The sequence below is a fragment of the Motacilla alba genome, chromosome 1 (genome assembly GCF_015832195.1).
Source record: "Motacilla alba alba isolate MOTALB_02 chromosome 1, Motacilla_alba_V1.0_pri, whole genome shotgun sequence".
Taxonomy (NCBI): domain Eukaryota; kingdom Metazoa; phylum Chordata; class Aves; order Passeriformes; family Motacillidae; genus Motacilla; species Motacilla alba.
In genome coordinates, this window is record NC_052016.1 from 33,989,031 (window position 1) to 34,004,511 (window position 15,481).

The 15,481-nt window shown below is 44.8% G+C and overlaps 1 protein-coding gene across 4 annotated transcripts in view; it reads left to right on the forward strand.

Moving 5' to 3' along the window:
* Positions 1–13,496, forward strand: part of MAB21L3 (mab-21 like 3) — a 35,212-nt gene extending 21,716 nt beyond the window's left edge. For 3 of the 4 annotated variants that reach the window (XM_038134877.1, XM_038134856.1, XM_038134867.1), the window contains 5 exons: positions 1,359–1,430; positions 3,845–4,136; positions 6,474–6,655; positions 7,443–7,637; positions 10,387–13,496. In XM_038134877.1, the coding sequence (XP_037990805.1) occupies positions 1,359–1,430; positions 3,845–4,136; positions 6,474–6,655; positions 7,443–7,637; positions 10,387–10,620 (975 nt within the window). In that variant the 3' untranslated portion in view covers positions 10,621–13,496. The remainder of the gene's footprint in view (positions 1–1,358; positions 1,431–3,844; positions 4,137–6,473; positions 6,656–7,442; positions 7,638–10,386) is intronic. The other variant, XM_038134884.1, reaches the window with a different exon arrangement.
* The last annotated feature ends 1,985 nt before the right edge of the window (positions 13,497–15,481 follow it).

Consider the following 15,481-nt stretch of genomic DNA (forward strand, 5'->3'; position numbering starts at 1 on the left):
CATCTGAACTAGTTGAAATGCTAATGTCAACCATTATACTAAACCACAGCCATTTACAGATCAAAACACAGCAAATGCATAAAAGCACGAGGCAACTTTTGCAGCTCTCTGGAACTGAAAGGGAAGAAGTCTTTGTATGAAGCTGCTGGAAGGGTATGGAGGTAGAGGCAAAATATAATCACCCAGTCTGAAATGTGGCTATTGCCTTGGGACGAAGACATTCAGATTCATAGCTTTTCTGGGATTTCATGTATCCCAGAGCATGTGGTCTTGTCAGTAAGTATGGCCACAGTGACGTAAAACAGTGCCACATCCTGGTCCACAAGTTCCTGAGTGCCAGACTCTGCCAGCCACCTCTTGTGCTGGAACAAACCTGCTTGGCTAATGAGATCTGACAGGACCAGAGTCAGGGTAAAATTGTTGTTCTGGAAAGCAAAGCAGAACAAAACCACCAAGGCAATCTATTATGAGCAGTAACTTGGTATTACAGTATGCAAATCTGAACAAATTCTGCTTGAAAGAAATCCTCAAAATCTGTTTCCTTAAAAGTGGCAGATCTGTTGTTCATGCTAAACTGAACCCAGTGTTACAAATCTGTGGAGGTAACACTCAGAGGACCTGACTAACTGTTCTGTATGTATGGGGCAGCAAAGAATGAGTTGATGAAAAATTACTTTGGTTTGGTCTGTCTACCTCCAAAAATTGGAAACTTTAATACTGTTGCTGACATACTTCAACATAGAGGAGACTTGTCCAGGGAAAGTCAATGTATTCATTATTCCGTGTTTAATTTTGCAACACTTTTTTTCTGTCGGCTCAGTCTACGGGATTTTTCAGAACTTTCAGCTTCTGGGTAAAAGGAGTCAATTTAACATGGTGAGACATCTTGATTTGTTGAGAAGCCTCAAGCTCCCTTCTAAATATGAAGGGCTGAGTGGAGAATAGTTAAGAAAAGTCTTTAGGTACTGAGTGTTTTCCTGAGACCCATGTAACAAAAAGTTGTGCTTTAATGTGCTTTAATTAAAAATCAGAAGAATAAACCAGATTATTTAATTTTTAAAAGTTCTAAGTATTTGTTTTTGTTGTGGCCCACCATTTTTGGAGCTGTCAACTGTGCAGGGCTGATGCAAAAGCTGTGGAGGCTTCAGTAAAGTTGTAATGAAGAGGTCCAGACTAAGTGGTACTGCACTGCCCAATGGCATTGCCAAGTGTTTAATCAAGGTGGGGGCAATGAAGGGATTTTCCTTTAGCAAACTCCAAGCATCCAGGGAAGCTTGCAGCTTTGCTCTGTGAGTGAATGACCTAGCACATGCTTTCTCTCTGTTCTGTGTACTTGTCTTCCTTTCTGCTTCTCTCAGGATCAGCCAGCTTTACTGGCCAAGTGGTCAGCTATGCTTCGGAGGAAGCGCCCATTCCACCCATCCATCCAGGTACAAACCTTCCTGGTGCCTGACAATCCCTGTGCTTGCTTCCTCCTCACACATCCTCTTCTCCACACAACTTCACCCACCAAACTGATCCTTCCATGACAGTTTTGTCCTCTGCACAAAAGACTTGCTGGTTTTTTTCCCCTCAAAGCATAATTATATTCTTTCTAACCTACTGTTTCTGTCTCCCTGGAACAGCCTGGTCAGGTTCACAAGAATGCGGTTGTATTTAATTTGCCCAGCATACTCTAGACAGGATTTTAATACAGCAGAACTGGCCACAAGTTACACACCCCAGAAGTGGAGACTCCTGCTTGAGCCTGTGACTTTCTGGGGCCCGTGGCCTGCACATAGCGTGTGAGACCATTGTGTGACAGAGCATAGGTGTGGGACTGGGATTTGTTCAGGCCAAGAATATACCAACTGCCCATCTTTACAGTGCTAATCCCAGTCTTGTGCATTCTGTTGTTTTCTGGTAAGCCCCAGGTGGAGGACGCTTGTGACTTGCATTTGTAGGCACTCACATAACATGTGCAGCTCTTCCCTTCGCAATCTATTGGGTGCCAGTGCGTATAAGACAGCATTTTGTTTGGGGGGGCAATGGTTGTTTACCTGCAAATGTGGCTGAGGCAGTGAGAGGAGCAGTAACTGCATGACAGCCATTGTATTTTTTCCTTATGGAGCCTATTGCTCTGTTTCTGAGCTGCCCACAGGATTTCTCAGCCCCACCAAACCTGATGTGTGCAGGTTAGCTTGATCTTCAGTGTCATCCTCCTGCCTTTATGGTTTATATTTGACAAAAGAGCAGCATCCTGGTGTTTTCCTTGCTATTTCTGTGCTTCTGGCTGGCCATCTTTTATTTTCCAAGTGTCTTGCCAGGGAGCAGAGAAGACCAGCTGCTCCCTGCAAGAGAAAGAGAGAGAGAGAGAGAGAGAGAGAGAGAGAGAGGCAGGAGGTGAGTGTAGCAAGGTAACTCCTGCCCTATGGTCCCTGAGTGGGACAGACACAAGGAGGGCAGCTGGGCCAGCCAACAGTCTGGATCATCAGGAAAGTCTGCTGGTAAGTCCGGTCTGAGGTCAAGCCACTCTCCCACTCACTGGACCCAGGGCTAACCTGAAATGGGGGTCCCAGACCCATGGGCAGAAGGTGTGGATCAAAGTCCCAGAAAGGCTGCTTAGGGACAATAAAGCTTGTTAGTGCCCTCAGGGCCCTGGCACCTCTGTGGTAATACTTTAAATCAGCTGAGCTGAGCTGAGGAAGGCTACCAGAGTGTTTTGGATTGTTACAGGAGAGTGACAAGCAAGTTTCGTTCACCGTGGGTGTAACCACCTCACAGCAGTGGCTGTCACTTCACATCCTGCTCATGCAGCAGCTTCACTTTACTTATGCCAGTGTAAGTTAGGCTTGGTAGCAAGTGGGCTTGAAAAGCTCCTAAGCCAACATGGTAAAAATCTGAAGGAATTTGAACACACCTACTGGAACCACTGATGCTTCCAAAGTAGCACTTGGACATGTCTGGCTATGCCCTGGGCCAGACAGATGATGTTTTGTGGTATTTGAGTCACCTCATTCTTTCCTTGCAAATACGGTCTCAGAACTGGTTTTTGTTGGAAAGTGGTTGTTCCCCAAGTGAGGCAAATGAACTGGCTTGCAAACAAGCCTGTTTAAGGCTTTCATGTCCATTGGTTGCTGCCTCCATCCTTACACTGTTTCTGTCATGCCCATCAGGAGATGCAGTTCCATACATTACAGCTGGCCAAGACCTGGACTTGTTTCTGAGAGTGACACTGCCTCTGTAGGCTCAGGCATGTCACTTGCCTTATGTTTCTGTCCCTTAAAATGTCAGTCAAACAGAGTGAAACACTTGTAAAATTAACGGGCCATAGCCTTATTTTGCTAATGTCTATAGTGGACTTTGAAAGAGATCAGAAAGGTGCACTTTCTGCCATAGTTATTACTAGTATTGGACTCTGGGCTTATCTCAAGTAACAATTCTGAGATAATAACTAGCACTATTTGGGTTTCCCTTGGCTGAATCTCAAAACATATTCTCTCATGCCTTCCTGCTCCTTGGAAACTGCTGGTTATTACATCTCATGTTATTGCAGACTAGAAATAACAAGAAAAGGGTGAAAGCATGGCACGCGTGGTGGCAAATCAGCCAGTGAGCTCTTATCTTCTAAGAGCTTCACATCAGATGCCTTCTAAGACAACTTCCTTTTAGTCTGCATGCCTCCAAGGTAACCCTTAGACCAGTCCTGGCTGTGTTCAGTTAGTCCCATCATACCATGGTTTGTCCTTTTTTTCCAAGCCCCCACTTTTACCTAGTACTTCCTCAAGTAGGAAGTACTGTTTTCCTTACTTTAGCTCATGGATCTGCCCTTGTTTCCTCTCTCAATCTCTCTGAACTCTCCTAGGTCTTAGCACCCAGCCAGTTCCTCATCACAGTTCCTTTGCGTGGCCTGACCGGTTACAGGGAATGCCAGGTACGGCACTGGCGCTATTACACCGTGCATGGAGCCAAGCTCCTCTCCTCCGTGCGGGACCCTGAGGAATTGCATCAGTGGCTGGAGGTGGAGCAGTTCTCAAAAAGCCTTCAGCAGTGGCATGAAGAGGATGTGAACATCGAAGGTGATCTGGTTCCAGCCAAAGTCCTTATCGTCTTCCGGGAGCTGGTGGAGAAGTCGATTGTCTCCTGTAACCTCTCCAGTGAGTTTGGTGGGGACAGGTTTGAGGGAAACCATCACACACACAGAGTGTTTGGCTTGCCTGGTCAGAAGCTGAGCAAAACTCTCCCAAACCAGGAAGCCTTCAAGCGATTGCAGTGACAGACACAGACCTGCATTGAAGATAGAATTCAGTAGTTCTTGGGCTCTTTGTACCCAAGATGTTACTCCTTTCTTAGGAATTTGGGTGGAGTATCCAGCCACTTCACCCTCGCAGTTCAATTGAGAGGCAGCCCAAATTTTTAGAACATTTAGGAGTTTGGGGAAAAAAAATCTTTCTCTACAGCAGCACCTGCAATATATTTAAATTATTAAGGAAGGTAGTATAGGAAAATTGGATACTGGAAAGATGTACATCTGAGAAGAACATGTTTGAAGGCATTTATAGGGCAGATAATGCTCTGGGGAAACCTTAGCTGCCCACAGCTTTCCAGCATGGAATGGTGGGAACTAAGTAGAAGCAAAGTATGTTGGACAAGTGTTCTTTTCCCCAGTGTCCAAGCTACTCCTGTGGTACCTCTTCCCATAGCATGTTTCCAGAATGACTTTATTCATCAGTAGCCTAATGAGTCTTCTGTATTTCAGAGCAACAGAAGCTATTTCCACTCATCTGATCGCACTCTGAATTGTAGTCACAGGGAAAAAAAAAAGTTAAAGTCAAGCTCTGCTAGATAATGGCATTTTTTAGGGAAATACTTGTTATCACAGGAATGGAAAGGTGGATAGGAATGAAATTTCACTGTTGAGGCTGGAAGGACCAGCTGGAACAGGCTTGCTTCTGAGCCTTTACTTACGTGAAAGTTTTTGTGTTGGGCAGCAGTCACATTCACAGTCACATCAAGTTCTTGAGTGAAAGTTGAGTGTTGCAGGAAAGCTACTTGCAAGGACCCCAGAGAGTGGTGTTTGGGTTGATGATTCTGATGCCTTTTTTGTAAGGTCCATTGGGAGAAGATGAGCTAAGATGAGGTCAGGAAAAGCAATTACCATTTTTGTTTGTTTCTGTGAAGAATGGACTTCCTTCATCCCACAGTATGGCTAAAGTTACAGAAGAACTTCACTGATTTCTTTGCTTCCCTGTTCTTTTATTCTTTCAGTACCAACAAAATCAGTTTTTGAGGTGTCTCATTTTTCATTAGTGGGAAAATAGGTATAAGCATTGCAATGCTTTTGGAAATGCCATGAACATATTTACATGCTGCCACAGTGGTTGCTCTAACACTTTTCAGTTGCTAGGGGTCCTTGTTGAAAGCTTGGGAACAGAACAGTTCCTGTTTTGATGCTAGGCTTGGCTCAGCAGGGAAATAGCATAGAGATTTTCTGAGGTTTATGAGGTTCTGTTTGGGATAGACTCTACTCTTTGCAAGGTAATTCACCCCATGAATTGCTCCTTAGCCCATGCCAGTCAAAATGAGGTGGGATAACACTCTGCTCTTTAAACTGCTTATGTTCATCTGCTCAGGCTTTCACTTCATTGGGTTAGAGGATGAACATGCAATTGGCTCAGATGGCAGAGCTGAAGGGACAGTGATCCTGCCACAGTAACGAGGACAGAAAACTTCTTCCATGAACTCAACTGGACCAACAGGAAACATCCCACAAAGTCCATTGCAGGAAAGTAGTTGCAGCCTACTTTCTTTTCTGTACTCTTAGATTGTGTTTTTCCTGGAGACGAGCCACTCTCACACTGAGGAAACTTCTTTCTTGCAAATCACCTTGGAACTAACTCCTCTTAACACTCAGCACTTGCAGTGATGTAGCATTTAGCCTTTTCTGTGTGACTGCTCTGCACAACAGACCATAAATTCTGGTATTGTCTTCCGTGCAAGTGCACCTCCAGAAACAAACCTTACAGATACCCCACAAAACATTCTGAATGACTGGCAGTGCTAAGTATGATCTGGCAAGGGTCTGATCTCAGTTTCTCTGAAGGAAGAAGAATATCTTTAGATAGAAAGTGTTCATCTGGTCCTCTCTAACCTGCAGTGATCTCCTTGTAGTGTACCATTACAAATGTTAGGCTGCAGCACTTGTCTAGCTTTGTTTTTAAGAAGCTGATCTTAGGGTTTAAAAGGACCCACAAAGGAAAAAAAAGGCATGATAATTGAGTGTAAAGTTAAGAACTTTGCTCTTTCATCTTCCTGTTCTCATTCCCCAGGATAGACTTACACAGATTTAGGTTTTTCTTATATTCTTCATGTGTTATTGAAGAGAAAATGTTAAGACAGACCAATAGAACTGCAAGATCCTAGACAGCCTCTTGCTTGGCTTGTGGAAAAGGACCTTTTTGTCTATGTTTTCTTCTCTTGTTGTTCTTTCACAGGTAAAGTGACAGTGCTGGAGAGCTTCAGCTCAGTGGTCCGGGTGGCTGTGGAGACATCAGAATCTCAGGTTGAGGTGGAGCTGGTCCCTGCTGTGGAGATTCCAACATGCTGGCCCGAGAAAGCCCGGTGGCCTCGTTGCCTTAAGCGTTGGCCTTCTCAGGAAAAAGTGCAATGCATCAAGGTAAACAGTGTAAAAAACACCCTTAACTCTGGGATGGAACTTACCTCTCAGGTGTCTGACAGTGTTTTACAAAAGGAAGAACTGCATGGTGCTGGCAGTAGGGTTAGAAGATGTATTCTCTAAAGAGAGAAGCAATGTTTCAGAATATTCTGTCAGAATTTATTTGGATTTTGTTTCCCCCCCCCCCCTACAGTGGTACTATAGAAAAAATCTGAGTTAACTTTTTATTGTGTGAGTCTGTAGCAAACAGCTCTGCCTGCATCACGCAACTCTGATGTACATCATTCTTGCTCTGCCTCATGTAAGACTTCAGCAAATAGGCTGGTGTCTTGCAGTTTTCCTTTCAGCTCAATCCCATCTTTACCTACAACACTCATGGCTGGATTCTGGCACTTCAGTTCAGCCCCAGCTGCCAAGTTCCTGCAGGTCCCATTCCACCTTCCAGTCCTGCTCCCTCTTATGCACAACCTCCTGCTCCACAGCAATTTGCATGCAGAGCTTCACCTCTGCTTTACTGGCACTGCTGGTACTGTGCCTGATGGCTCTAGAACAGGATCTCCCTGCAGTAACTGATACCAGCACACAAGGAAACAATGCGAAATGCATGTTTATTCAACCAGGAATTAAGATGGGAGCGTGCCTCATGTTTGCTGCCTCTGCTAACCCTGTTTAGAATAGGCTTCGAGAGATGTCACACGTGGTTTTGCAACCTCAGTCTGCATTGCTGGGAGAAGTTTGCCTCTGATCTGCCTCTGATCTGCTGTCAAACTTCCCTGTCGTTCCACAGTCGCTGGGTTTCGACCTCCTAGCCCGCTCTAATTATCACTGGCAGCTGTGCTTCTCCCGTGCTGAGCACATCCTCATGGAGGGACTTGATGAAGATGGTGGTTGTCGCAGGAAGTGCTTCAGGGTCATGAGGCAGATGAAGGAAGATGTCTGGTGTGCTGGGAATAAGCCCGTCATCACAGCTTATCACCTTCAGGTAGGCATCACCCTGATACCTACCTGCAGTCACGGGATCTGTTGCAGTGGCTTCCATCCAGTAACGGCAGAATGTTGTGGTGTAAGTCAGGGTAGCATCTGTGTAACTTCTAAGGTAACTGTCAAAAATGCTTTACCTTTTCATTGCTTTATGGTGACAAGGAGTTCACTAAATATGTATTCCAATTCATATAAACTTCAATAAGAAACTAAGGCCTGTAGGAACATTATGATTGCAACAGCATAAATAGAGTCGAGGCCTCTGCTCTGTTTTGACTTCATGTTGTACTGTTGTCTGTAACTGCACACTTACTTCTGCTTCTTGACTATCCCAGCCACCTATATCCATCTCTCTCTCTGGTGGAAGATATTGATTTTTTTCTTTGTGGATATGCACCAAACAAAACTGTCTTAGGTGAGCATTATTAATGAATTAGGTGCAAACTACAGTTCCAGTGGTGTTTCACTTGGGGTAGGAAGGAAGAGTTAAAGGATGGTGGCATCCTCCCTGCACCTATTTCAGGGTCCAAGATGGCTTCAAACAAGATTTGTGAAGAAGAGAGAGAAGACTGTGCTATGACTGTGTCCCCAGCTGCAGACACCAATGGGCCACAGACAGCACCATTTGTTAGATTTTAGATTAAAAATCCTGTTTTCTGGGACTTCTTCCTCCTGGAGTTGCCAGGGAGAGGCTGTACTTTTCCCACCTTGAAGCCTCAAACCATTAGCTTCCTACAGTAGTTACTGGTCTTTTGGTGTCCAAAACCAGATGCAATGCTAGGATTCCTCCTAAAAAAATAGCTGGTGACCATCAAATGCTGTTACAGTCATGGCACTACTCTAAGTGAAGATGGAGTAAAAAAATAATTGATGGGGCTGATTATAGCTTAGCTGAATGCCAAACTCCTCAGTGCCTGTAAAAACAACCTGGTGAGAAACTGTCAAATGTAAGACTAAGTGGAAAACCATTTAGCCATTAGGAACAATGTTTTTCCCCGGATGAAGGAGCAGATGTGCAGGAAGTGCTGTTGCATGGACTCTTGAATAAGTAAGAAACTATTCAGAAGCTCTTCAGTTCTTTACTGTAACTATAGTTCCAACTTAACTACGGCAAGAGAGGAGTGGTTTACCAGACAGCAAGAATTTTTCGAAGTTATTCACATTAAAAAAAACAGGAAAAAAAGAAAAGAAAAATGAGAGAAACAGTCAGTGGTTAGACCAGCAGTTGAGCAGAGGCTTAGTGTTAAGTTTCTTCACATTCTCAGGCTCCCCCTGTCAGAGGTATCCAACAATTAGGATTAAAAAAGATCCTCTATGACAGAGGAAATCTGCATACCAGGAGCTCTGAAAGCCAGAGAGAACCATGTATTTGCCTTTCTTTTGCTCACCTGCATAGGATTGAAGTTTGAGATCTGGAATTTCAAAAAGATCTAGGTACATTCTGAAAGCCAACTCTATGTTGTTGGTAGAGAGCTGACGGTTAGGGACATAAATGCTGGGGATAAATCACTTATTTGGGCTCCTGACTGAAAAAGCAGCACTGTTTTCATTGTCTCCAGAAACTTCATTGCAACTGCTGCCTGCTGAAGTAGTTTTAGTGTGTCAGAGGGTAACTGCTCTGCAAGTGTTCAAGGAGCAGCTCTCATAGAGTTATAGCTTGAATTCCTCACTATGTCTTTGTTCCCTGGTGACATTCAAGAAAAGGCTCTGTGGTTATTGCAGCTGTGAACAAAAAAAAATTTCACATTTGAAAAACTGCTTGAGAAGAAATTTGTCAGCAGTACAACTACAGATGAAATTCTACCTCTGTAGAAAAAAAAGCCAAGTTGAAGGCTGTGGTTCTGCCACCTCTCATAATGTCTGTGCGTCTCTTTTTGTGCAGCTGAATTTGCAAAATGAAATTGGGATTCAGAGGACAGTTAAGGGACTTAGCAGAATTATTGAACACAGAATAGGTGATTTTGTACTTTTTAAAGTTATTTCAGGCTGACCAAGGCAGTCAGTATGGCTCTTTTGGCACAGTAAGTTGCTTAAGAAAATTCTTCTCAGTCAAGGGAAAGTCTGAGAAAATGCAACATAGGCAGTGTAAAAATAACTATAAGAGCAATAATCATATGCATTCTGTTATTTTAACTATGTATTTCTCAAATGTTAAACTGCATAAAATAATTTTAGAGGAATAGAACATTAGACATGAACTATCACATGTCAGAAAAAACAGGCAGCATTTGACCAGAAAGCAAGCCTTGCACCTGCAATGGCTTCTTGGAATCTCAGTCTGTTTAGGATGCAGATCTTTGTGTATCTTCAGCACAAATACAGCTGAAGCTAACAAATAATTATGTTGATCTCATTATGCTCTGTCCCTCCTTGCATCTACTGGCTTCTACCCTTGCATAATAGGCCATTTTCTACAGCTTAAAATGCCTGGCATTTCTACCGAGCCTCCTGCTGGAGGATGGCAAATAGGCCAAGATTATTTTAGTGAGATCATTTTCCTTGCACTCCTGGCTCAGTCAGTAGAGACTGGCTCCTCTGGGGAGAGATCCCAACCAGGCACCTCAAAGCTGCTCTTCCTGGTCAGTTGGGATCCCTCCACTGCAGAAACGTTAACACAGGGAGGTTGCAGCATGAGTCTCTGTGATTTCCAAGGCTGCCAGCCATTTACCAGCACTAAAAGTGCCTTAGTAAGCTGTGTGAGCCCTCGACAGAACCTCTAACACATCTTCTCTCCCATCTGCTTCTTGCAGACAGTGCTATTCTGGACGTGTGAAAAATACCCACGCACCAAGGATTGGCGCTGCTTCCCTGAAGCCTTTCTGAGGCTGGTACAGAAACTGCACAAGTGTGTAAGCCAGCACTTCCTCAAGCATTACTTTCTCAAGAACACCAATCTGCTCAAATATGCCAACACCAGTGACCTGGACCTGGTGGCCAGCAAGCTGGCAGTCTTCTTGGAGAACCCTGTTTTCTGCCCGGACTAAGGCAGGCAAAGGTCTCACCCCAAGCCCGAGTGGATCCCCCAGCTCCTCTCCCCACCTGTGGTTGCTCCCTGTGTCCTTCCAGTAGATGCTGCAGCTGGCTCTGTGAGACAGTTGGCACATGCAGTGCTAAAGAGAAGTGTCGAGCTGGCAGCGGTGGGCGGTGAAAACTGATGGGAGGTATCACTTGATGCCCAGCTGATCTAATTTGCTTTCAACAGTGACAGCCTGCTTGGAAGCTACAGCCAGTGAAACCCGACTTTGTGTCTCAGTCAGAGCAGGCAACTGCCTTGTTCTGTGTCTCCAGTCTTGTGGCACCTAAGCTGAAAGGCAGCGCGAAGGAGTCTCGCTCTGCTGCCTCTGTAACCTAGCACATGTATTGTTGCTGCAGTCCCCTTTCTCACAAGGACAGCGGGTTTAATTCCCTGCTTACCTCACAGGCCAGCTCTGCAGAGGGGCAGAGGAACATTTCCAAAGTGTTCTGGAAGCTGGAAGCTTTCTCAGAAGAAATTCAATTCAGTGAGATCCTGCTCCAGTAGGAATCCAGTAGGAATTTAACCATGCTGCTAGTGTTAAAGAGCTCAATGGAAGCAAGAAGAGGAACAGTGGGTTTTGCCTCTTCATTTTTCTCTCCTCCACTTATATTTTTCTTCCAGTTGCTTCAAATATGTCTTTTCCATGTTTGCCTTTGCCAGCTGTGTTAGTGCCATACAATAGGGGGCTTTGGCAGGGCAGATTTCACTCCCATCCCTGGCTCTACCCAGCAGTCTGGACGAGGAGCAGGTCTTTCCCTACTTCTTAACACCCACGTATTTTTGGTTGCAGTGCAGAAGGAGAGTATTTTTCAAAGGCTGTTAGCTCCAAGACTCCCAGTGCTTTTATTTTTGTGGATGTTTCAAAACAAAATGGATTTTAGTATTTCAAAAGTACAGAGCTTTAGAATTAATATAAAGGATGCTGGGTTTAATGTTATTAAATCCCTGAAACTAAACCAAGATTGGGGGGATTTGGGATTTGGTTTGGTGGGGTTTTTTGGTCACATCTGTGCAGGAAAGTAAACAAGTCCTTTGCCAAGGGGGCTGGCAGAGGTGGGATTTGCATCCCGTGCTCCAGGGAGCTGCATGAGGCGCATCCGCGGCACAGCATCTCCCCGTCGTGGCAGAGTGCGGTACAGCCACGGTTCTCCAGCACAGCCTCCGCCTCTGGAGCAGGCTATCTTCTACAGTTTTTTGAGAAGAGCACATACGGGTCAGGAAGGATCCCAGCTGTGTGGTCCTGGTCTGGTTGTGGTCCTGTGTCCTGCATCAGATCTCACCGTGTATAGACCTGATCCCACCGTGTAAACCCGCACCCGCCTTGCTTCAACCTCGGAATACTCTGCAAGTCACCTCGCCTTCCCGCATGGGTAACTGCGTTGTGTGGAACTGTTTCGAACAGTTAACTTCTCTTGCTAAACCTTTGTTCTCCAGGCCCCCTAAATGGGACTCAAGAGTCAGTTTCATGATGACACCTCCTGTTCAAGTGTGGCTTTCCTGTTTCCTGTGAGCTGAGCTGTTCCAGTGACGCGCAAGGAGATGCCAGTCTGCCAGGCAGAGTCAGACAGCTGTGGCAATGAAGTAATGTCTCCTGTTTCATCTTGATTTTGTCTCGTGGTTAAAGGGCTGGCTTCTGAAGTTAGAGGAGGGCAAAACCAATTCAAACTGTTTGAGGACAGTGCAAAACATTCAGAGCTGTTAATCCCAAATTTAATATTTTACTGCTCTGAAGTATGGTTCTTGTGGGATTTAGTTGTGGCTGTTGAAGAATTTCTCTCCCTTTATAGCTGTGTGAAAAAAAGTGTTTCAGTGGTTATACCTTAACTTGGATGCAGCTGTGTGTCAGAGTCCTCAGCTGCAGGGGTTCACAGCCTGCTGTGAAGCAAAACCATGGGCATGCACCGTGTGCTGCACAGCCATGACATGGAATGTTCCGCTGCTCTGCCAGAGTGGCAGCCTCTTACAGCCAGGAATGACTCAGCAAAGCCAGGAAACAAGCACAGAATGATGGACCCTTGCTTTGAGCCAAGTCTGATCAGTTTTTGCTCTGTTTTCTTCTTGTTTACACAAGCAAATGCATCAGCTAGCATATGCTGCTGCAGGAAGTATCCTTGCCACCACTGAAACATGGAAGGTACATTACTACTAACCACAAAGACACAGGAACAGTCCTGCAGCTTTTTCTCCACAACTGCAAAATGTAATACAGCTGGCCACTGGCAAAGGGAAAAGGCTTTGAGGAAAGGACTAATGTGTTCATGTAAGCAGTTGAATACAATAATTAATTCCTTTCAGAGGTATCTTTGAGATACAATCTCACATTGTCTCATGCCTGTCTGCTTGAGTGTGTGGGGTTTGCTTGTAAGGCAGTTTTTTGTGGTTGTGAGAGAGTTGTGCAGGAGGTCTCTTATTAAACAAACCAAAGTTGCCAAATATATTTATCACATTTCTTACCACAGTAAACTTTCTGCAAATAGCTTTTCACTTACACACCAAGTCTGACTGCAAAATCATGGCCTCATCCCAAGATTTTCCTCCAAAAAGAGATACCACATTGTGTTTTGGCTACAGAATAAGTTTTATGTTTTTCATATTTATAATTTTTCTTTTTTAAAAGTGAGCATCTGGACAAATATAGATTTTTTTGCAGTAAGTTTAATCAAAAGTTCTTTGTTCAGAATGTCTGGAAGGAATGTGATGACCATTTTCTCTCCCTCTCTTTTTCATTGCTTTTGTGAGTATTTGCTGCATTCTCAGCCCTTGCCACAGTCAGCATTGCTCCATCTGTCAGAAGTTTCAATTGAATGTGTTGCTCTGACAAATAAAACTGTACAAAACTCTTGATGTTTTGTCTTTTTACACAGCCTGCCTTCCAGTCACTAGAGGGCAATGTCTCTCTGAAGCACAAACACCGATCCAGGATCTTGCTCTTAAAATCAGTATCTTGTTATTATCGAGCTGAGACAAATGAGCTTGATTGATTTAATGCTGAAATCTGTTGCCAAAAAGAAGAGGCCATGGGGGAGCTTTCTAATAAATAGCAAGACACGGGTAAAAAGTCTCTAAATTCTGGAAGCCACTCTAAGAGCCAGAATATGGATTTATTGTTTCTGATGGTCTTGCAGTAATTCCCCACAGCCTTTGATTGGGAAAGCACCAACAAGCAAAGTGCAGGCCGGGTTCTGGGAAGGAGGGAACTTGCAGGAATAGCCACTGCCCTGCTCCATTAGGGTCCTGCCCTCTCTCCATGGGGCTAGGCCATGACTCCCATGTGTGCCTACCCCTTAGGCTCCTCTGCCTCCCTCTTGTTTTCTCCCTCCTCCAGAAAAAAAAAAAATAAAAATTCTCGGAACAAGTTTTCTGATGCCACCCCTTTGGCTCTGGTGGGAATGGTTATTTTTAAGTGCACATCAAAGCTCTTTTAATTCATGGGACTCAGGTGTCGGAACCCAGGATTCTCCTCTGGGTGTCCTGGATGGCCAGAGCCGCTGGCAGGGGGCTCTGAGACCCTGGCATGCAGCCAAAGACACACGTGGGGTTTTGATCTTAGCCCGTGGAGCAAATTACTAACTCTGTATGAAGAATTACAAGCCACACACACACAAGTTTAGATAGTATAGTAGAAGTAGTCACGAAGTAAAGGGTAGGATTTCTGAGTGCTGTACAGGGGGGTTTTAAGCCTTGTACACAGGGGTCCAAGTTTTGTACATGGGGGTCAGGGGTTCTAAGATGGAGGGACTTGGGTGTGCCCTGTCCTCCTTCTTTCTCCTTCCCAGCCTCCATGTCTTTGGTGATGTTGGCACTCATAGATTGGTTTAGAGTAGAAAGTCACCATTCAATATAGATAGTAGGTATTGGAGAAAAAGCATAAACATGTAGTACGTAATATATGATATAAAAGATAGCACCAGCCCCCTGGGAGGGCAGAGTGCCTTTGTCTGAGCTGCTGAACAGGCCACAGCAGTTCAGGGAGAAGAATCTTGTAGATAACCAACAATAAACAACCTTGAGAACAGACAACAGAAGACTACTGATTCTTTCTTCGAAGGCACGGGTTGGAGGAGGGACTTTTCCATCTTTCGGGGTCATCCCAATCCGGGGGTGAAACCCCACACTCAGGTGTACACAGAGGCCATTACAGACTATCTACTCACCCTCACTTACACTCCATCTTTAGTTTGAAATGGTGCCCAGCAATGAAGTTAGGTCGCCTTGCAAGCTATGTTCCCAGTGGGAGCAGCCTGGCTTCTCTGAGCAAAGCTGGGACATGGACAATGATAGGCAGGATAATTCTGCCTTCACACTAAATATTTTTCTGCTTACCAATGCTAGGATTTCTGGTTTTGAGGAGAAACATATTTTTAATGTTATACCCGACCCCCAACACTCATCTGAGGGTCTTGCAATGTCACGTGAGATACTGACACAGCAGCCAGTGCTCAAGTAATGGTAAGAGATCCCACTCACCCTATCAGGCCAACTTGTGCCATTACTGTAGGAGGCTGTGGTGCCCTTGACCTCCTTGGCATCTGACTTCTCTGGCTGGAATAATATGCACAATTTCAAAGGAAATTAAAGAGCTCCAGGTAGCAAATGTGTTTTAGTCTGTTCTGACCCAAACCATTGCAGCACAGAGAAATGGACGGCACTTTCGTCCATTGTACCTGTGTTACAGGTACTTGGCAGTTCTGCTTCATGCAATATCTTTGAACTGAAAGGAAGGACAGGATCAGCACCTGGCTTTGAAAGCATTGCCTGGATGGGTGATAAAGAATGCACAGATGCCACCAGAGACCAAGCTTATGGAGAGTACAGAATGTATTTTTCAC